Raw genomic sequence first — 22,552 nt, forward strand, 5'->3', positions numbered from 1 at the left:
TCTCATTACACCTTTCTGTTACTCCCAGCATCCAACAGCTAAGCCAGGCACTTATATTCGATAGATGTATCTTTCTCACAGCTTTAGTCTGACGTTGGAGGTATTGATTCTGTACTAGACGTCTGATCCTGGACAGAGCAGAAAACAAGAGGTCCATGGGCACTATTTATGCAAGTAATGATGTTTGAAGGTTTTTGCTGAAAGAGCACTCTCGAATTTCTAGACATTTTGTGACCAAATTATAACTGGATATATTTGATTGCAAGAAAATGTCATTAAAATTCAGTAGTTTTGACGCCTATCATGAATGAGGAACCCCCTACTTTTACTCTGCATGATCACAATACTGGTTTTATTCAGCAAGAAAAGGGTTACATTGCAGTGTTACTGACTATAAATATGAGCGGTATCTGATAAAATGTAGAAAGCAAGGTTCAAACTATGGCCTATCTCTAGGTAGGACCCCTGATGCCTACTAGAGAAGACATTATATGGACAAGTATTGTGACACCTGCTCATTCATTGTTTCTTCTGGAGCACCATTATTCCAGAGAACACAGTTCCACTGATTTATACCCCTCTAGCCCACAGCTGGCATTAGGCATAGTGCCAATAGGTTCCTGTTTATCTGCTCCAGAGAGACCTACTATATTGGCAGTACATCTACAGGGACTAGTGTGTGTGTGTGTACACATTTGCACTTCTGTGTCCGCAATGGGTGCAACTTAATGTAGTTGAATGCATTCATTAGCAGGGGTGTCCTAACATTGAAACATACAGTGTATCTGAACAGAATGGCATGTCTAAACATTGTAGCTGACTGAATTCATCCCTTAATGCTGCATTCAAAAGGACATTTCCAGCATAAAAATGGTTGCAGGTTTCCATTACTTTAGCAGCCTGCACATTCCCTCAAACCTTGACCCGCATTGAGTGGAAACCATTCATACTCACAGAGTGTGCAGCCATCCAGCTTGAAGCAACTGCACAATGTAATACTTTCTCCATGAAATAACATTCCTGCACAACATATTTTGTGCTAAGCATTCCCAAATTCGTACTGTTCTGACAGTCAAAAGTTCTGCAACTACTAGATCAACTCAGGATCTACAGAAGTGTGACTATTAATAATCAAAAATCCCAGGAACAAGATCTTAAGCCCAAAAGTAAAGGACCACATGAGACGAGGCTCGTTCTAGAGGTTTCTATGGGTATGAGAGACATTGGCCCATTGCAGGATAATGCATGTGCGTGTGTGTGTGTCTGATAAGTGTGTGGAGTGGGCCATGACCCTGCAGTGCAGAGTATCTGTCTAATAAACTAGCCACGGTTCATGGGATTAATGGAAAAGGAGTGTGACACACAGCTGAGCCAGCTTCTGCCCTGCAACTCATACCATACATTTTTCATAGCATGCCCCATCTGTCCTATATGCTGGGAAACGAGGCATGAGAGCCCCTGGAGCCAGCTTTGGGAGGAGGTGAAAGAAGAAGCTCACCCCAGGCATCAGTGCCTCATGCTGGGTTTACCTGAAGCCCAGCGTTCTTTCTTGATTATTTGCTGTAAGTTTCCTCTCTTGCCTGAGCTGAGAGCATTTAGCGCCGGCCTGAACACTTGGTCTGAATTTTGAACGTATTCAGTAGTGTATTTCATTACAAAACAGAAAGGTCTGGTATTCAAAATACATTTAAAACCTCACAAGTTTCTTCAGGCAATTCTTCCAAGTAAATATAGGAGTGTTTTTAGTTGGAGTGCTGAATATAGTGATGCAAAATGATTAGGGATGTTCCACCCCTATTCAGTGACTTGTGATCAGGTCAATCCAGGCATTTTTCAATGAATCGGGTATGGGCACTTCCAACCCTTGGTTTGTTTTAGCTGAGCGCCCTCTGGCCTCCTCTTGGTGCAATTATCAGACATGATTCTCAGCTACTGCCTGACACAGTGAGGAACTTGAAAACTACCCTAAACATTCATTCATTTGTGACCTTATTACATTAAAAAGGGTTTTATTTGAACTAATAGGTCTGGTGACAGTCTTCTGTAAAACATTTAATGTTTAATGTACACACCCTAGAAAAGCTAATCACAGCTCATTTAGTCATAGGCTTACAGTGTGACTACCCTGGGTCAGTAAATCACCACAAACAGCAAAAGCAAATTTTCACTGGCTTTCTGTAGCTGCTGCCCACATCAGATTCAAAACCTTGATGCTGGCCTACAAAGCCAAAAATGGACCAGTTCCTCCATGCTTGATGGCAATAGTCAAAAGCCAATCAGTACCAAGAGCCCTTCAAGCTTCAAGTATGGCTCTGTTTGACCCACGGAAGACAAGCATCCAGGCCTTTTGTTGTCCTGGCACAGAAGTGGTGAAACAAGCTTACCCTGGGTGTTCGAACAGCAGAGTCATTTGCTGTCTTCAAATGCAGAATGAAGAGTACTGAAGAGTGTTTAGTAATATCTAAGCTTAGAGGTATCTTTGGAACTAGTCTGGCTAAGACTGGCTAAGGATATTGTCATGCTTGCCTCTGTTCCTGTCTGTCCTTGTTATCCCTGTCCCTTTGTTTTGTTTTACCATGTGCTCTCAAGCACATGGCTCTGTTTGTTTCTGTCCTCGCCCTGCCTGTACATTAGTGTTCCCACCTGTGCCTCCTCTGTAACCACGCCCCTTGTTACTCCCAGGTGTTCCTTGTTTGTCCTTCTTATGAGATGATAAGAGCATCTGCTAACCTTAAATGTAAATGTAAATTATAAGACACACTAAAAAGGGTAAGTCACTTAAATTATATAAAGATTGCTACCAAATTAAATGGGGAAATGGTTTACTATCGACTGTCAGTCAGCATTAAGGTACTCGGATCGGATTTTGGGGGAAAAAAAAACTTGATCGGGACATTCCTAAAGATGACTTCATATAAAACAGAACATTCTATTAGGCTCTGTACTGTTATAAGTATAAGATCCTCAGTGAACCATTGGAGGTTCTTCTGTTTGAAACTGTGGAGGTACTTCTTAGGGTGCTTTGAGGAACCTTCAAGGAACATTTTTCCTTTAAAAAAACCTTTCTTGAGGTTCCTCAAAGCACCTTAAGAGGTTCCTCCATAGTTTCAAACAGAAGAACCTCCAATCTCCAAAAGTTCCTCAAGGATCTTATACCTCCATATACACAGTGTACAATGTGACGAGAGATGGTTGCTGATATGAGACGCGGTAAATGGTTGTGACATGGCCAACAGCAACCTACACACAGACTGTTCAATATTAGATACTTGAACACTGAGCTGGATATATAATAGTTGGACAAAAGTGTGTATTTAGAACATGGGACAATTATGTTGATTTTTACTTCAATATATAGATCCCTGTCATGGAACCGCAGCATTAACTACGCTTAGATTATCTCAGCAATTGCAGTTAAACCATTTTCCCATGGAAGGAACACTTTAAGTGTTCAAATGGTTCCTTAACTGTATACTTTAAGTTTTACTAAAGAACCACTTAAGAATCTTCATTTATAATGGTGTGCCAGCAGTAGGGTAATAGCCCGTGTAGAGCAGCACAGCATTTTGTTACATTTGGCTACAGAATAGCAATCAACTGCCTGAACTGAACTGCCTTTAAATTTTTAAAACCAAGCGTCTTTGAGAGCCTGTCCTCTGACCCCCAAGAAAATGCATAGTGCCATACCACCTTCTGTTCTGCCCTCACTACAGGGAGATTAAAACATGTAATAGACAAGTACTGATACAATACTTATGGAGTATCCTTTTGATTCACTTCTTACAATCATCTGCACCACTGCTCCCTCAAGGCCTCAGAGCACAAAGTAGGACATGGAGATTATACAATCTGATCCAAATTCAGTTGAGTAAGGTCAATTCTACCATAATGGAGGGGCAGGGTGTCATTTTTGTTAGGTAAGGGTTTAATGCAGCACTACTGGTCTGAGCTTTGAACTGGAAGTAGGCTTTTTACACAAGGTAAACAGATTATCTAGAAATAAATGTTCATATCAATGTTCATTTTTTAAGATGACTTTAAACTATTTTTTTTCTCAGAACTAAAATGTTTTTAAGTTCTTTAATATGATTATATTTCACAGGACATATATTCAGCATTAATCCCTATAGCCCGCCAGCGGCCCGAAAGTGTTACAAACTTCTGTTACCAAAGAATAGCCCCACCAGTGTGTGCAGAAGTCCCTGTAGTGCCTGAATAATATGCCTTACTGTGTAATAAGGCTTGGACCGGTAAGGGGTTAAAGCCTTTTTGCTAGATTCAGGATTTTTATTTTTTTTGCAGCGCAAGCATCTAGGAAGATGCCTGCCAGTCAGTCAGAGCTCTACACTTCATAACTCTGCTTTTTCTTTTGTCTGCGTTTTTGCCATTCCTAGAGTTAAGCACCGGTCTCGTCGGGATTACTCAAGCTATAGGAAACCTGCACATCAAGTCCAAATATAGATTTCCCTGAGAAAACAGATGCGCGGAAAGAATCTCAAAATAAACACCACAGAAGCAAGAGCTTCCTCACTCAGTTCTTCACCGAACAAGCAGTGGCAAGTGAACTGTGTAACTTATAGCAACCAGGAGCCAATGAGGGCTTAGGAGGCAGTGCAGCCATGGCAATGGGTTTTCTCCTACAGGCAGAAGCAGCAGCGGCTGCGGCTGCGGCTGCGGCAGCGACGGTTTCTCAAGCTGGCGCGGAGAGCAGACTTGTATCTGTGTTTCATCCACAGAGACCCAAAGTGCTAATTAACACTGACATCATTGACCATTCCCAGCCGATTCCAAACTGGAAGGCATAAATTAGGAGTCTTTGAAGGAGCGGAAGATAAGAGTGCAGTCATCTTAAAAGAGAAGAAAACCTTCCCAGAGGTTCTTCAGCTAAAAAAAAGAGGTGTGCTCAGAGAGAAGATTCAGTGTTCAGGCAATCATCGCTCAGCTAAAATCTGTTGTGTGAACTGATGTGGAGTGACCTACATAAGAATGTTAAGTAGAGATGGCATATCAGTATCAACAGGTATCAGAATCAGAGCAATGTCAGCAGAACATCTAGTCCTGAAATAAGTGTAGCCTGAAATATCACACATTCACACAGTGATATCTCTGTGCATTTCTTCTTGTTGGGTAGTAGAGAGTTTAAGCACTTGGTCTGCTTTTAAATACCTTTCTTAAAGCAATACTTTGTTGCCTTAAAATAACAGCTTCCAAATCCATTTGACTTGTATTAGAGAGAACAATGTCTTTGTCATTGTCACTCTGGGCACGACACACTGCTAACTGCATTATGTAACCTTGTGAAGAATTGCATACCCCGGGTCAAATGTATGTAAAATCCTGTAATATTACTTTACTGCCTCAGTACACATTTGTTTTTTATTTCGGTGTCTCTTAGCTTGTCGGTGGTTCAAAGTGCAAACTATATTTCCTGAATGTAGAGAGAGCCCAAGAGCAAGAAATACTATTTTTCGTATAATACTGGTTTACGTAAAGCTCAGTATAGTTTAAAAAAACAATACTGGAATAGTAGCATCATTAATCATATCAGAACCAATACGATTACAATCTGCTGGGGTTCTTTTGCATCCTGTGGGAAATAGCTTAATGGTTACAAGTTATGACTACAAGTTTCTTGTACAGACTTACCAAACATCTTTCCTGCTAAAGCATGAGTAGACTGATAAATCACTGTGCTGATCAGTTATTTATCTCAGTGTTACTGAGCTCAGCTAAAGCATGAGTAGACTGATAAATCACTGTGCTGATCAGTTATTTATCTCAGTGTTACTGAGCTCTGCTAAAGCATGAGTAGGCTGATAAATCACTGTGCTGATCAGTTATTTATTTCAGTGTTACTGAGCTCTGCTAAAGCATGAGTAGACTGATAAATCACTGTGCTGATCAGTTACTTATCTCAGTGTTACTGAGCTCTGCTAAAGCATGAGTAGACTGATAAATCACTGTGCTGATCAGTTATTTATCTCAGTGTTACTGAACCCTACTAAAGCATGAGTAGACTGATAAATCACTGTGCTGATCAGTTATCAGTATCGACTGTTATAAAATTCTGCACAATTCAATTATTAAGATTTGAACATTGTAAAATGTTAAAGTCATTCTCACACGTTTGATGTGTAATGTGCCTGCAGAATTAGAACAGTTCACAGTGGTGATGATGAAGTGTTTAACACCTCTAAAAGCTATATTACAGAAATGTATTACATGGAAAGGTCGTGAATATACTGCCTAATACCTGAGACATTGTTTTATGACAGTTCTGCAATACGCAATAAAAGCTATTCATAGTGGAAAGGAACATGCAAGTGTTGTAAAGCACCCAAATAAGAAGATGCTCCCATCTTCATTTTAATATTGATCATAATTTTACTATTATTAACACATGTTGTTGCTGTCACACAAAAGCAATGCCATATAAACCATATAAAGACATGGCTGGTGGCTTGAATGGGGAAAAATGCCTATGGATGTGTTTCACATGTCACAACCCCTGGCTCGCATCACCAGCACTTTTAAAGAAGTTTTAGGTTAGGTTTCTCCACAATGCACAATTTCACACCATGCCACTCTGAATAACTTCTCAACCATAAACTTCTGCAGAGATGGTTAAAAAGATGCAGAATTCCTCTTTAATTAAATTACTGTATCAGAGTTTCCCCACGTGTCTTATAGAGACACACTGAACTCTTAAATATACTCTGTATGTATTAATACAGAATATATCCCTAATACTACAGTCAGGACAATGGACTCAACGTACTGCTGACCCTGGCTCTGGACAGCACCTCATTCAACAAATGTTACCACAAGATCCTAATATGTAGGTTACTCTAGCATATTCAGCAGTGCCCTTGACCTCAGGGCTAGTGACAGCCGGGCTGAGGGGCCATGCACCTATGTACCTGTAGGGGATCCAATCCGACGAGTGTTTGGAGCTCATGTCTCCCTGTGTTGAGAGGCCTCGCTGTGTTGGGGAGCGCTAAGGAAGAGAGTAGGTCGGCAGCGGCGATCCATCCATCCATCCAGTCATCGCCTGAATGCGGCCGGCTCTGTCCGCTAGCCCCAGCCTCTCCGTGTGCGTGTGTGCGTTTGCCAGCCTTAGCCTCGTTCTTCGCGCTCCTGCTGCTTATCCTACTGTCTTCTTCACTCGGGCATTGTGGAGACTAAGCGGGGCTGCTGATCTACATCTGCTGCTACCTCGTTTCTCTGTCGCTGCTGCTCGCTCGTTCACCCGCGCCTTTCGCTTCTCTCGCTCTGCCTCGGTTTCTGTCGCTCTCCCGCTCTTTCTGCCTCAGACCCTCCTCCGCGCCGTGCCGCTCTCTCACTGTTGCGTGTGCCTGTGTCTCTCTCTCTCTTTCTTTCTCTCGCTCTCTCTCAGCCTATCGTCTGTACCTCTAACCCAATCTCTCTCTCTCTCTCTCTCTCTCTCTCTCTCTCTCTTTCTCTCGCTCTCTCTCAGCCTATCGTCTGTACCTCTAACCCAATCTCTCTCTCTCTCTCTCTCTCTCTCTCTCTCTCTTTCTTTCTCTCGCTCTCTCTCAGCCTATCGTCTGTACCTCTAACCCAATCTCTCTCTCTCTCTCTCTCTCTCTCTCTCTCTCTCTCTTTCTTTCTCTCGCTCTCTCTCAGCCTATCGTCTGTACCTCTAACCCAATCTCTCTCTCTCTCTCTCTCTCTCTCTCTCTCTTTCTTTCTCTCGCTCTCTCTCAGCCTATCGTCTGTACCTCTAACCCAATCTCTCTCTCTCTCTCTCTCTCTCTCTCTCTCTCTCTCACTCAGCACTGAAGGTACCATAACCTTGCTCAGAGCCCCAAGGAGGAGGAAATAGGTAAAACACAGAGGATCTCCATTGTCTGGCTGCTTTGATATCAGCCACTGCACCAGCGTGCTCCTGACATTTCTCCCAAACACGCAGCCAGGAGAGAGAAACACACACGAGGCTGTGTGAAGGCACCGGCAGCGCGCGCGAGCCTCGAATGTGTTTTCTGGGCCATAATTTATTCCTCCATTTATTCAGCGCGCGGCTCATTAGCATAGGACAGAGCAGCGCAGCTGTAATTGTCTTTGATTTTGCCCGAATCCAAACAAAGGCACACCATCGGCGTATTGCTGGAACTCTCCCTGTGTGATACTCCTGATCCTTCAGTCAGTTTTAATGAGATGCTGAGTTCATCTACTGTCAGATATGTAAGAGTACATGGCCTCCAGGGGCTGAAACTCCATCAACCCCATTATGAGGAATTCTGGTTTCATGCTCAAAGTCAAAGTCACTTGTGGAAATGACAGTTACACACCTAAATCACATGGGATATTTATCCCAATTAAATAAAAGACATGCACATCAGATTAGGTGTAGTACTAGTGTGATACAGACACAGAGGGGCAGTGGTGGCTCAGCGGTTAGAGCGCCAGGATATCGATAACAGGGTTGTGGGTTCGATTCCCGGGCTCGGCAAGCTGCCACTGTTGGGCCCTTGAGCAAGGCCCTTTACCCTCTCTGCTCCCCGGGCGCTGGAGTTGGCTGCCCACCGCTCTGGGTGTGTGTGTGTACTCACTGCCCCTAACACGTGTGTGTGTGTGAGTGTGTGTGAGTGTGTGTTCACTACCAGATGGGTTAAATGCGGAGGACACATTTCGCTGTACAGTCCACACTGTACAGTGACGAATACGTGCACCTTTATCCTTTATCCTTTTATCCAATATTAGATTCCTACAGAGTTGCGATGCTGCAATACCAGAATTTTTGTACAAACACTTTCATTTGGAGGAAAGAAAATCACTCAAAAAAACAAACAAAATTGGACAAAAAATTTTAAAAAAAACTTGTCCAAATGTGCCCTGAGCAAAGTGCACTTTATGGTGCAGTGCTGAGCTGCCTGAAATATGAAGAAATAAGAAATTGTAAATAAAACCAATGTCATGAAACCTTTAAATATTAAAAAGAGCATGCCAACAGTGGTAAGAAGGTAAAACCAACGCGGTGCAGTTTGTCACAGAGGTCTGATGACAGAGCTCAGGACTTCTAGGTGTAAGTAGATTAGACCAGCACAACGCTTCTAGTGTTAAGAAAATCACGGACGCTGCTGCACATAAACAGCATGCTAATATCAATTGCAGCATCAGCCTAAATAAGCTAACATTAGCCTTTCTGAACATAGTTCGCAAACAATGACGGGAACATTTCATGAAACTCAGCTTTCAGATCTGTCTGTCCTTGAGGTGTTTCCTCCATTTGTACAGTTGCCTGATTATCCAACTCAACTCCCGACACCATTCCAGGTATTGCTGTTGTGGTTACCTTCCTTCTTCTTCTTCCCCTACACATGTAGGCTTATTATGATGCCCCCCATCAATTCCAGTATCGCCACATTTTTTGATGTTTGGTATGGACTTGGTACCAAAGTAACGTTTCTAATGACCTCCCTAGATTACACTCACACATAAATGCATTAGTTAACCCTTGATTGTGACTGGAAAGCCGGGTGAGGGATTCCTTTTTTTTTCTAGCCAATTCCCATCCACTTGCTAGAACTCCCCCCCCTTAACATGATGGCACCAGTAGAGGGTCTTTACTGTCAACTTCCTGTGTGGTGATGAACTTTTAATCCCCTCCTTCAACTACTAGGGTGACTGGAATGCACATAACCGAGCTCCAAGCTGTGTTGACTATTTACTTGGATTGGTGGAGTGATTATGACCTTCCTAATAATCATTGCTGCCAATAAGTATTATGTTTTACTTATAATAAATAAGCAACTGTCATAAAAAATGTAAATAAGTGTAATTATTATTGTAAGCTCTGCCAACTGAAGCAGGTTTACAGAGCGTTTGTGATAATGATTAAAAAAAGGCTAAACTGTGCAGGCCTATGCAGTACAGATGATCCATCCTCTGTTTGTTATAAGCACACTCCTGTGAAGCAGCATGTTCCTCTGCAATATCCAGAGCAGCCTGAGGTGCCTGCTGCCTTACTGTGCATCAGCATATTCATCTTGTTCAGGACCTGCTCATTTTTCTAACTGTCACACTTAGTCACTTTGATTTAGTGCATGGTTTAGGCACACATACAGTACTCTGACGATGCACTGCTCTCAGCATTCTGCTGTGTGAGTGTGTGTGTTTACATGTTTCTGTCCTTGTCCTTTGGGGACCTGATGATGACACATGCATGTAGCTTGGGGGATGAGGAGTTTTTTATTGAGTCGAAAGAGAAAGAAAAGCACTCACTGAAATACAGGGATACATTATTAACATCTCCCTGTTTTTGCCATTTGCCTTAGATCACTGGTGAATGTATTGATTATGATGCATGATCAATTTGTGGTGAATAGTCCAATAGAAATTTGGAAAAATTTAAAGCATTAATATTAGGTAAAGTTATTAGCATTAACACTAATTTTAGTTTATTACTTATTCTAGAAACTTACAGGCATATGCAACATATTCTGCCTGCTACTCATGCTGGATCTCAAAGAGCCTGTTTACAACTGGCATTAAGACCTGGTAGAGATGTTACAGGAATGTGAAAATCACCTATTGTTCCTCTTCGAACCCCCACTGTTCCTCTAAACTGTTCACAGTTTTCTGGAGCAGGACCATTTTGGTGAGAAACCGTTGTTTACAGGAAGGAAAATGGAAATAAAATGTGTTGTTGAGTTTTATAATGTGGGAAATTAAAATCAGATCTTATTTCTTCACACAAAGATGCATTTTAGTGTGAATAGAGTATAAAAAGAATCCAGTCAAAGTATATCCAGATTTTATCCAGCTGCAAAATGCATGCTAATGCCAAGTGTAAACAGGCTTAAACACTTCTTGAGTTGATGGTAAACCCTATAAAAGTGTTCTGAAATAACAAACAATGACTAGTGGTGTGTAGAGTAGAATGAACACACATTGGATCTTGGATATCTTGAGTAGAAACAAAAATGTACATAGCACAAAGCAACATAGGTACTGAGGTACTGAGTAACATCTAACCTGTGTCTCTTTGTAGTACATCTAGCATCTATTAGCACACTACACTTTAAAAAGGCTTTTTTAAGTTTCCTTACTTAAGGAAATGGTTATATGACAATATGATAATGATAATGACAATGAATGATAATGGCTAAACAGTTCTTTGCCTGGTTTCACAAGTATGTAAGTATGTTTCACAAGTACCACCCACGGGATCCGAATACTCAGACTCGAAAGCGATGAACAATGAGCTTTAATGCTAATCCATCAAATACTAATAATTGGTCCTCCCACAACATACAGCGCATCCCTAAAATGCAGAATGTTACACCTTAAATAAGTACAGCATTTAAAAAAAGACAACCTTTTTATCCTCACTTTACAGAACATACATGTCGTGTACAAGTCTGCAATAAAATCCACACATTCCCAGTTTACACATTAGCTGGTGTTTAGTGTGTGGACCTATGAGACATAAAATAGATTGTACCTTTGCTGTTCTAGATTTTATTGCTCTCAGACCAACTTGATGGCCTAACTAGGTGACCTGAGCTCTCTCATTTTCACACTTCAGTAGGTTTACACATCAAACCTGCTGTTTAAATGCTCAAACAGCAAGTGCCCAAAATGCTATGACTATGAATCACTACACAGTACAATATCGATATAAGTGACTACATTCTTCAAACCTAAAGTCATCTTGTTTGTTAAACGTAGAAAGGTTGTGGGTGCATTCCTTACTCCAAATGGAAGAACATAGCAATAATACAGGGCATCAGGAGTACAGAAAGCCCTGCCTGTTAAGGCACTTGCAAATAACCTCTGAGTAGATCAAACCTGCAGATAATTTCAGACAGACCTGTTCAGTCAATTTGATGCTTGGGTTTCAGTATGCAAAAAACATCAGTTTTTGTGACTCTATTTACTTTCCTCAAATCAATGCAGAGAAGCAAAGACCCACCTGGCTAAGCTACTGTTCCAACCCCACAGCTCCTATCTCTACTATGTAATCCAATTTCTCCCTAATCTGAGCCCATTTGTTAGGCTGTTGCTTAATTGGCACTGCTATACCTGTGTCCACATCATGCATTTTTAGGGAAGTCCAAGAGTTCAAACAAGGGTTTGTGATTAATTACTACCCTAACAACATCTTCAGTTTGATCTACAGTTAAGTGGGCAAGGTTGTCCTGTCGATCCTCTAGAGCTTGTGAATTCATCAATCTAGCATTCACAGGCTCCGCCACATGTCCTCTGTAATCACTCTAGTATTTGTCTTCATGTGCCAACACAGGAAAAAAGTGCCTGTCTATCACAATAGGTCTTTAACAGATTTATATAACAGCCTGGTCTTATGTCTGTGGACAGGAGTATCAATAACATAGTTCCTTTTTCTTAACCACTGTAAATGGGCCACTGAACGTACTGCCGTAAGCCAACTTACATGCTGTTTGCAACCTATCCTTAATTATCTAGGGGCCTATCGATGTAAGCAATTTATTCTTTAAGAATAAATTGCGTGAGCAGGCCTCTCACTTCATGGTTGTAAATTAAAGGTACAGAATCCTATGGAGTCAATCACAACAAAAAAGTGGCTGTCTCCAGGCAGAGCACTGCCCCAACACACAGTGGTCTGATATTTTTAATTAATTTGATTATAATGCTAAATGGCACCTAGATACTTGGGTTTGTATGCGGAGGAAATGCTTTGTTTAATCCCCAGTTCATTCATTCCCTCAAGCAGCATGTTGACTTCCATACAGTAGTGCACTTAAATACTGAAAGTCCCAGTCTAGGCTCTAACTCCAACTTTGGCCTTTCTTAAAAGAGCTCCATTGCTCCCTACCTGCTGACTTCTATTTCTAAAAAAACATCTGTGTGGAGGTAACTGGTGGATAAGGATCAGTCATAATGGCTACATTCTTTACCTGGAGCCCTTTGTATTAAGATGAATTTCTAGATGTTTATGTTCTCCATTAACATAAGCCATCTTGACTAGCCTGCCAGCCTGGCATCTATTAAATGTCATTTCCTGCTACCTAGAGAGGTCCCTATCACCCGGTTTATGATGAAGGGATCTAAACCAACTAATTACCATACTGATGACTCCTGAGGGCATTGCCCAACGACACATTTTGCACCAGCCAAGGCCACTAATCTTCTGGACCTTTGCATTCTTTGGCTGTATTTTCAAATCTTCAAAAACATGCCCACATCTTCATGAAATTTAGGCATTCAAATTAAACTCCCAGATAAAATCACAATGCGACTCATGCTTCCGTTGCTGCTGGCTATCTGTGGCTTTGTTGTTCTTGGTCATTCTCCTTCCTAATGCGGTCAGGTAAACCAAGCCATTCCTTACGCCCTCCAGCTTTCTCAAATTTTAAGCAGTTATATTTACATCTCTCTCCCCTAATACTGTAGCACCGCTACTAACTGCTCCTTTTTAATTTCCATAAATCACTGAGGGCAAAATTGCTACAGCAAAAGTCTTGAGCATAACATTAATACCATTAACAAGCGAAGTGAGACAGATTGATTAATAATTGAACTGTCAGTTATTGAAGGTGATTTGTTAAAAAACAGGGAAAATGCATAAGGATCTGAGACACATCACACAAATTGTGATGGCTAGACGAGTGGGCCAGAGCATCTCCAAAACATCAGGCAGGTCTTGTGGGGTTTTCTGATATGCAGGGGTCAGTACCTACCACATGTAGTTCAGGACATGGAGGCATCAGCCTCACATCTTATAGGACTTAAAAGCACTTTTACTGCCCATTAAGTTGCAATTACGTTTACCAAATGCACACTGACCAACTCTTATGCACTCACTATCCCAACCCTGGATAATAATAACTACTAACTAGTGTTCCTGTTTTACTCTTAAATAACACTAAAAAAACCTGGCAGTAATCCAGAAACTATTAAGACCAACTAGTCTAAAGTAATTAGTTTTTAATTAAATATTCAGATGTGTGCAGGAAATCATGTTAATCAGTCTGTGCAGGGCTAGATTAAATGCGCGGTTGAAGCTGAAGGTGCCGGTTCAAGCTGAAGTTACTCTGACCAGTTGACCAGTTTAGCCACTGGTCAGCATAGGTATGTTTTCAATTCATTTTGATGGTTTAGCTGGTCCACAAGCGAAAGCAATATGAACAAGCTTGATTACCAGCATAGAGTATGTTTCGGCATGGATGACCAGCTTTTCAACCACCTTGACCATCAAGGACCAGCCTAGACCATATGAAGCCAGCTACTGCAAAAGCAAAAGCTAGTCTTGGTTTGCAAGGTTATATTTTACCTGATTTTAACAAGAGAAATTATATCTCCCTGGCCATGATAAGAACTTTATTCTATATTCTCTCATCTGCTAGTTTTCCTCTGTTGTATCACCCACAATTAGAAGCACAATAGACAAAAACACTAAAACACAACAATACTTTCAGAAAACAAGTGTAAATACAATAAATACACACTAGGCCAAACATGACACCTCTCCCAGAAGTTACAGGAGTCTCACATATATTGATATTGGCTCCCTGACTGCCGCAAATATATACAATATAGTGAGCGACAAACGCAGCGAGAGAGGTAAACAGAGACTGTCCTAAAAGGCTCTTCTCTGTTTTCTCTGTAGGAGGTCTTTGCAGTCAACCTCTCTCTTTCAGTGAGATTTTCAGTCCATCAGTTCAGTTTAGTGTCCTGCAGCTCAATTGCAGAGTGAGAAATTCACTCTAAAGTGCACCCCTGATCTATCCTAATGATAATAATATACTGTCAATGCCACAGTGACTTTTTATTATTATTATTATTATTATTATTATTATTATTATTATTTGTCCATGGTGGTTAAATGACTGTATGAGACATAATAAGGTGAGTTAACAGGTGTTATTCATTAATTAGTATATTTAACCTAACCCCTAACTGATCCCTGGGTGCCACAGCTAGGGCTGCCCATCACTCTGGGCACGTGTGCTCACTGTCACTCTAGTATGTGTGTGTACTCACTAGTTCAAATCAATTCAATTCAAATTAATTTACATGGCGCTTTTCACAACATATGTTGTCTCACGAAATCTTCAGAGGAACCAAGACCCAAAAAGGGGAACCCATCCTCCTCTGGTCGACACTGGATAGCACAACAAATGACAGAACAGCAAGAATAGAAATTGACATAAAACAATAGTGACTAGTGTGTGTATGTGTGTGTTCAGTGCAAGAATGGGTTACAGGTGGAGGTCAAATTCCCACAACTTCCTTCTACCTTCTCTAAAAAGAGTTTTTTTAGTATCTCTCAGTAAAGCTTGGAACTCACAAATTAGAGAGATAAGAGACTGATGAGAGTAGGTTAATTGCTTGGTGCTAATGCTATCGTCAGTTCCATGATTAACGTTGAACTACAAAAATACACAAACAAACAAGTACATAAATAAATCTTTAGAGACATATAGCCAGACAGACTCACTGCAAGTATTTCGGTAAGTTTTGCGCGAAACAGAGGTTGTGTATGTAAACCTTGCTCTGCTGGGTTCGGGTCAATATTGTCTCATCAAAGACAGTAGGCTGTGGTATTACACAGCCTGGGATCAGAAGGGCTCTGCTACACCCCAGAAGTAGGAGAGCAGGTGTACGAGCCACTCGGTTGGTGAATATTTGATAGCGGAGGATGGCTTTTGAAGTCATGCTACACTGCGTTAGGCTTTGGAAGCTGGTGGGCAGATCAGCTCACAACAGCTAGCATCCAGTAAGCATAAAATGCTTCACTTCTGTCAATTTAGGCTGCAGTAATTCCATAACCTAAGCTAGTCTAAACAAACTCATTCCAGGAAGAAAAAGTCAATAAAATGTGGCCAGAGGACAGTGATGGGTAGATGACTGCAGTTAGTGGTAATGCTAATGCACTGTGGAGCCTCTGTGCCGAGATGAGTGGTGATAAGGAAAGCTCTGTGTAGTGTCCAGAGCCGTCGTTGCCATGGCTGAGACACTGGCAGCAGCGGGGCTGGAGCAGAAAGAGAGCCAGCCCTGTTAATAATGCAACGACTCCATCAGCCATGCAGGCCACGAGGTGCCAGCGGCTGCTAATGAATGAACATAACGTCTACTTCAGGCTGCATGTGCGTGTCTGCGCTTGGTCATGTATTTAACTTCTTGTGGGGACCAAATGTCCTTGGGGTGATGGAACACAATTTGACAAAAGTTTTGACAGTACGTCTGGCTGGTGATGTTTACCATTAAAAGGCTTAATTTTCATCTGAGAACTACCTAAGTAAATGACACAAATGAAAATTTCCAAATATTGCTGAAGTTAAGGTGACAGTTGGGTGAGGTTTAGGTAAAGCAGTGCTCAGGTACATGAATACGACAGGAAAACCAGCTTTTTGTGCATGTGGGACTGACTATATATTTTCTTTCCATTTATTTATATTTAGTGTTTCTTCTTTAATACAATTATTCAATATGTATCACTGCACAGATACATTATATAAATTGGTCTTTCCCTCACAGTATGCATGTTTAATGAGATCTATTTGATGGTCTTATTCTAAACAATTTGCCTCAGAGTCTTAAATCCTCTATCACTGTGGCAAATACTGTAGTGTACTACTGAGAATTTTCTGATATGTCTCCTCAAGTTGAACAGCACTGTAGAACATACAGTATGTCCACGTACAGCTGTCACCAACTACTGGCTGTGTGGGAATTTACCAAACTGGACGGGTAGTAGTAAGAAATGGCAGATAATCTTGTAGTTAATGCAGTTTGTATATCTGTTTGGTATATAAATGATCATTACTACAAACGCCATTACTTTCTGTTTTTTCTTTGTTTAAGTAAACATACTCAACTCAACTTCTGACCTGATGTCTTTTCTGCTACATGCACACTCTCTCTCTCAACTCAACGTCTGACCTGATGTCTTTTCTGCTACATCTCTCTCTCTCTCTCTCTCTCTCTCTCTCTCTCTCTCTCTCTCTCTCCAACCATTTACCCCAGATAAAATGGGAAGCATTTTTTGCACACAGCATTTGCACTAATAACTTTACTACCTCACTGGACTCAATATTTATTACACACTGCAGAATTTGCACACTACCGCCAATTATTTATTATTCTCTGTCTGTACTGTGTTGTGTTGTCTGTCCGCACTTGTTTGTGTTGCACTTGTGTTTTGTATGCACTGTGTCTATGTTGCACCATGGTCCTGGAGGAACGTTGTTTCGTTTCACTGTGTACTCTGTATGTAGTTGAAATGACAATAAAACCCACTTGACTTGACTTGACTTGACTTGACATATGAGTTCTACACAATTCTGTAACAAATACAACACAAAAAAAAACATTTAGCTTAAAATGACACCAGATATCCTAACAAGTCCTAACAAGTGTAACTATTATTTTTTTTACTAGTAAAACCTTAGAAGTCAAGATTTCTGTAAGGAATTGTTTACTAGTAGAAATTAATTTCAGAAATGAGCTCTGATATAATACCATATCTATGGATTAATAAAGCCATTCTCATACATTCTGTCATATTACCAGGATGACATATAATCAATGTAATTTTGGCTAGTCTAAATTTTACCACTGATTAACATAAATATCTCTTTTATAAATAATTACATTTTTACTAGTAATAAAATTCATTTACAGATATCTATCATTATTTTTCTTTACTAGCAGAAAGTATAATTCTACACTACATTCTGACTAGTAAAAACTACATCACTCTGCTGATGTGTTGACAACAAGAAAGGCAGGTAGGGGGCCATCTTTGCAATGCAAGACGTGCAGTAAGTATTAGTCACACAAGACCAGCCTCCCATCTCTATGAATGAAAAGAGACCAAAAACGCTGGGAACTGAAGGTCAAAAGCAAATTTGAATTTACTGATAAAATCTGATAATCTCATGACGGAATCCTCAAGCTGACTGGCTCCCGTTGTTGAAGGGCTGGACTTTAATTGTAAACAGCTGCCATGTAGAGTTTACAAGAACTCATTTTCATATTTCAACCACTGGTTGGTCTCCTTATTTATAATGTCTTTGGCTGAAAGTGATACTTCAACATGTTGTTCTATGTTCTATGGCTCATTTTATGGCTCATGTTCTATGGTTTTTACATTATTAGTAAAAAACAAATGTAGATTTGCTGATATCCAAAATTAAAGTTTCTACTAGTGAAAACTGCATTACAGAGATCCTGAATTTAAGCTTTTACTAGTAAAAAAAATATTTTTGGGCTTGTCATACCCAAAGATATTTCTTTGACGCGTGGAAGACAGTGAGTCATCAATATCTCATCTGAAGAGGCAGCCGTCTTTACCCAGTCAAAAACAAAACATGGCCTCAATACGTTTGGCTTCCTAACACCAGAGCAGTCATCTAAAACATTCTCTTTCTTGCTTTTTCCCTCACTGCTGTTACTACCTGGATATTTGGTTATTAACTTGTACAAATACTTCAAGATCAAATAAGTTGTAAGAACAGTTTAATGCTGTTAGTCAAGCTCTTTTCTGCCATTAGATCTCATGAATTCTAAAATGAAATAATCATACCCAGACTTCTTTAAATAAAGCAACATGGCTAGCGTCTAGACTATGACATCTAGAAACCTGCTGGTGCTACTAATGTAGGTCGAGAATTGTAAAGAATTCGGTGACCAGTAAGGGCAGTTTGTATAATTTCTCATAAAGATATAGAAAGAAAAAAAGTCCTACATCAAAACAACATCTCAGTGACTACCTGGAATAACTATAAAGTGAGACGAATGAAGTCTGATGTTTCTTGGTGAAGAGGAGGAGACACCTCTGGGGAGCCCCTTTGGGTGCATCTGTTTAAAGTAAAAAACTCTGAACTACAAAACTACAAAACTGAGAGCCTCAATCAGACAAGGCAAAGTTTCGGCTTCCCTTTTGATTGCATTACAGCTCAGCTCTCACTCAGCTTTAAAATGTAATTACGTGATTTTCACTTTCAATCAAATACCAACTGGTTTCCCAGGTCCTCCTGGTCTATGTGGACTCAGTCTGGCTAATGAGCTTAGACCTGGATGTTCTGGACATTCCAGGCTATCTGACATACTGCATGTTCCCAGTACTGTGAGCTCTCAAAAGCTGCACAGACTCAATCACTGTTCAGTGAAGATTAAAATGGATCCGAAAGAAGCAGGACATTGCACTCACGTCTCACCTGGGAGACACTACTATTGAGCAGCTAATTACAATCCATTCAGGGTGAGATCTCTTAAGAGAGGTGTTTTTTTCATTGTGTAATGATTGGCTAATGCAAATATTAACTGTTAACTAATAGGCAGCACTACAGCAGCAGCTGGGTATGCTGGGAGAGTTTGATGGATATTCCAGGATGAATGCTATGCAAACAGAGAAGTCTTCAGTAGAAAATATTACATTGCAAGTTACATAATATTACACAATCGGATTAATAAATGCCAGGTTACATTTATTAATCTGATTTTAGAAGAAAAAGTACGAACGACAGGAAGGTCAATCAGGCAACCCTTAAAAGTAAAACAAGCATGGCCAAGTGAAACACAGCCTTAATGTAGTCTAGATTAGATGTTTTCAGAGCTGTATGAACACAAACCTCTGATCTTTTAAAACCAGATCTTAGCCAAGATCAGATCCTGAATATGGGATGAAAAACATTTCAGGTTGTTTTTTTCCACTGCGCCTTTAACCACTACGTCAGTCTTTATCTTCCTCTTATAATAAACAACCGAGAGCTGTTGGAAACAAATTACACTATATGGACAAAAGTATTGGGACACCTAAATACTGAATTCAGATGTTCCATTGCCACAGGTGTATAAAATTAAGCACCTAGCCATGCAGTCTGCCTTTGCACACATTAGTGAAAAAATGGGTGGTTCTAAAGAGCTCAATGAATTCCAGTGTGGTACTGTAATAAGATGCAACTGTTGCAACAAGTCAGTTTGTGAAATTTCATCCCTGCTACACATACTAGACATCCAGATAACTATGATCAACTGTGAGTGGTATTATTGAAGAGGGAAAGCGTTTAGGAACTAAAATAGGATTTAAAATGGGATGTCATAAAAGCTCTTGTAGGTGTAAAGTGTAGATGTCCCAATACTTTTGTCCATATAGTGTATCTTAATGGCAATGGAATTTATCTTAGCTCTCAACTTAACTCGGGACATACAGTGGACTACTTATTTATAGAATGCATAGTTTTATGACTTGGTGCACTAGAGTGGAGGTAACCTTTAAGAATTCAGTACTATTCTGTATTTGGTTCATTCAGGCAGATACAGATCACACAGAAAACCTTCAAGTTAGAAAGGCCAAATCTGAGCAGAAACATTTAACTGCGCAATGAAGCTTGTAATGTAAATTAAGGAAATAATCCCATTCTTAATGATGACGCAAATTACATGGTTCTTTGGAAGTCATTGCCAAACAGGGCCAGACTCACTGCCAAATGCATTGGTAGATGTAATGCCAAGGTGTTAAAGCAACATTATGTAGCATTTTATCTTGAATTAACAGCTTTTAAATCATTGTGATGCCCCATGGACTTTTAATAGGTAGAATAGCATTGCTGTCAGTGCACCAGTGGGGGGCTTCTCCATTTAAGCACAGATTAAAGGAAGCTTTGGTTAATAAAATAACATAAAGGAATTATTTAGTTAGATCACATTCATAATGTTTTCTCAGTATTTGACAGGCCTCAACTGTTTTTCTTTAAACTATGCATCTGATCTCTATTAATCACAAGCTTATCATTAAACAAGCTTTTGTTGTGGTATCTTTTGTCCTGATTGGCTGACCCTTTCAGCAGTGAAAATAGATATATCATGGCAAATAACCAGTTAAAGCTCAGGGGTGGGAAAAAAGAAATGTTGTTTTTTGGAAGGCTGCAATGATACACTTCCTTCTAAACGGCCAGGAATTGCATGTACAAATAAGCAGTCATATGGAAATGCGTTGATGGCTGTGACAGGGAAAGGGAATCTGAAGTTATTGTTGGAATTTTTAACAATGCTTACACTCCTCTAGTTCCGTTCCACAGGATGCACAGGTCTTTCCTCTGACAACATCTCCTATAAACTCTCTTTCCCTGCCTCTCCTCGATCAAGGCCAAGCCTTTAACTCAAATCCCTCAGCACCCCCCATCAATTCATCTAGTGGAACAGTGATTCAGGTTCATATGCCCAGAATAGAAGTATGTTCCAACCCTGTGGAGAGTGACTGAGCATTAGGCTATGTGACTGTTACACCAGGTCTGCTCCCATAGGCCATGAGCAATAATGAGGAAAGCACTGGAGAGGGCCTGAACCCGTCTGTCTCTTTCTCTCTCTCACGCACTGCTGGCTTTGTTTCACTTGCATGACTTTATCTGCAACAACAACAATAATAGTAATAATAATAATAATAATAATAATAATAATAATTTCTGCACAATTCAACTATTGGTTTAATGTAAAATTGCTCACTTTAAAAAAAACACATCAACTTCAGGTTGTGATGTTTATAAATATATTCTCATTACCATCCAAAATGACCAACGAACCTAACCTGACTGTTGATGATGGTTAAATAGTCTGGAGTTCAGAAAGAAGGTGGTGCTTAATTTAATACTCTTGGGATGAGTTGGGGAGTTGAGCAAGAGGTAAAGAAGTTCAATCAAATCCTCACAGCAATGCTGCAAAATCAAAACTTGAAAGAACATAATGTCCCAAGTTGGACAGTCTTTACACATGTGCGCAGGTCAGCCTAGTCTCTGGCTGTTCAGTAGGCCCTTTTATGCCCTTCACCTGTGCTTGTTAGACCGAACAGCCACAGGTTAACGGCATTAGGGCGGTGTAGGGTGCTGCCATGGGTGGGCTCACTCCCGCCTCCTCTCAGTGCCACAACATATACCTTTTTTTTTTTAAAGGCTTATTGTGAGTCTTAATACTATAAGTCTCTTTTTCCATCAATAAATTACTCAGTGTTCAATGTTCTCATTACCTATTCACACTGCGATGTATGTATTTTGTATGCACCTTTAAGGGTGTTATGACTACATTGTGCATAGAGAAATCACCAGTCACACCAGTGGAGTGGGTTTTTCTTTCTCTCTCACACTACACTCTCCTCTGAAGGTCGTGGGGAACCCGCAATAGTGCTGCCTGCAGAGTTAATACAGTGGGCCTGGGCCAAACTGGACATGTGCCCAGGTGCTCTCAGCAATGCACACATTCTTGAGAAGATGGCTGACACATGGCTTAGGGTATTAGTTATGTGTAGTGTAAAACTGGAGAGCAGAGAGAGAAGCTTGTCACCTTAAGGACATTATCTCAGCTGTGTCAGAGCAAGGCAAACTCTTGGGGGATTACCATTGTGTGCTAAAGGAGTTAGGCAGTGCTCCGAATGAGGCTGTTTGTTTGTTTCACAAGCTGAACTCTCCCTCAGTTCCATCCCCAGCTCCCCTCCAGGCTGACAACATGGGCAATCACACCCCCCATACCCACAACCGACATGGTTAAATACAGAGGTATGGAATCTGCTGCAGTGCTCAATCTATTTCACCCAGCACTATCCTGCCAC

The 22,552-nt window shown here is 40.6% G+C and overlaps 1 protein-coding gene across 2 annotated transcripts in view; it reads right to left on the minus strand.

Annotated features, from left to right (window-relative positions):
- The window catches only part of tub (TUB bipartite transcription factor), a 122,463-nt gene that overhangs the window by 48,361 nt on the left and 51,550 nt on the right, over window positions 1-22,552 (minus strand). Inside the window, exon 1 of one of the 2 annotated variants that reach the window (XM_072659979.1) lies at window positions 6,921-7,413. The exons of the other annotated variant lie outside the window; for it this stretch is intronic. Coding sequence (XP_072516080.1) covers window positions 6,921-6,958 — 38 coding nt within the window. The 5' untranslated portion in view covers window positions 6,959-7,413. Of the gene's footprint in view, window positions 1-6,920; window positions 7,414-22,552 lie in introns of those variants that run through there. 2 annotated transcript variants of the gene reach the window in all.

This window comes from Salminus brasiliensis, chromosome 17 (genome assembly GCF_030463535.1).
Source record: "Salminus brasiliensis chromosome 17, fSalBra1.hap2, whole genome shotgun sequence".
Lineage (NCBI taxonomy): Eukaryota > Metazoa > Chordata > Actinopteri > Characiformes > Bryconidae > Salminus > Salminus brasiliensis.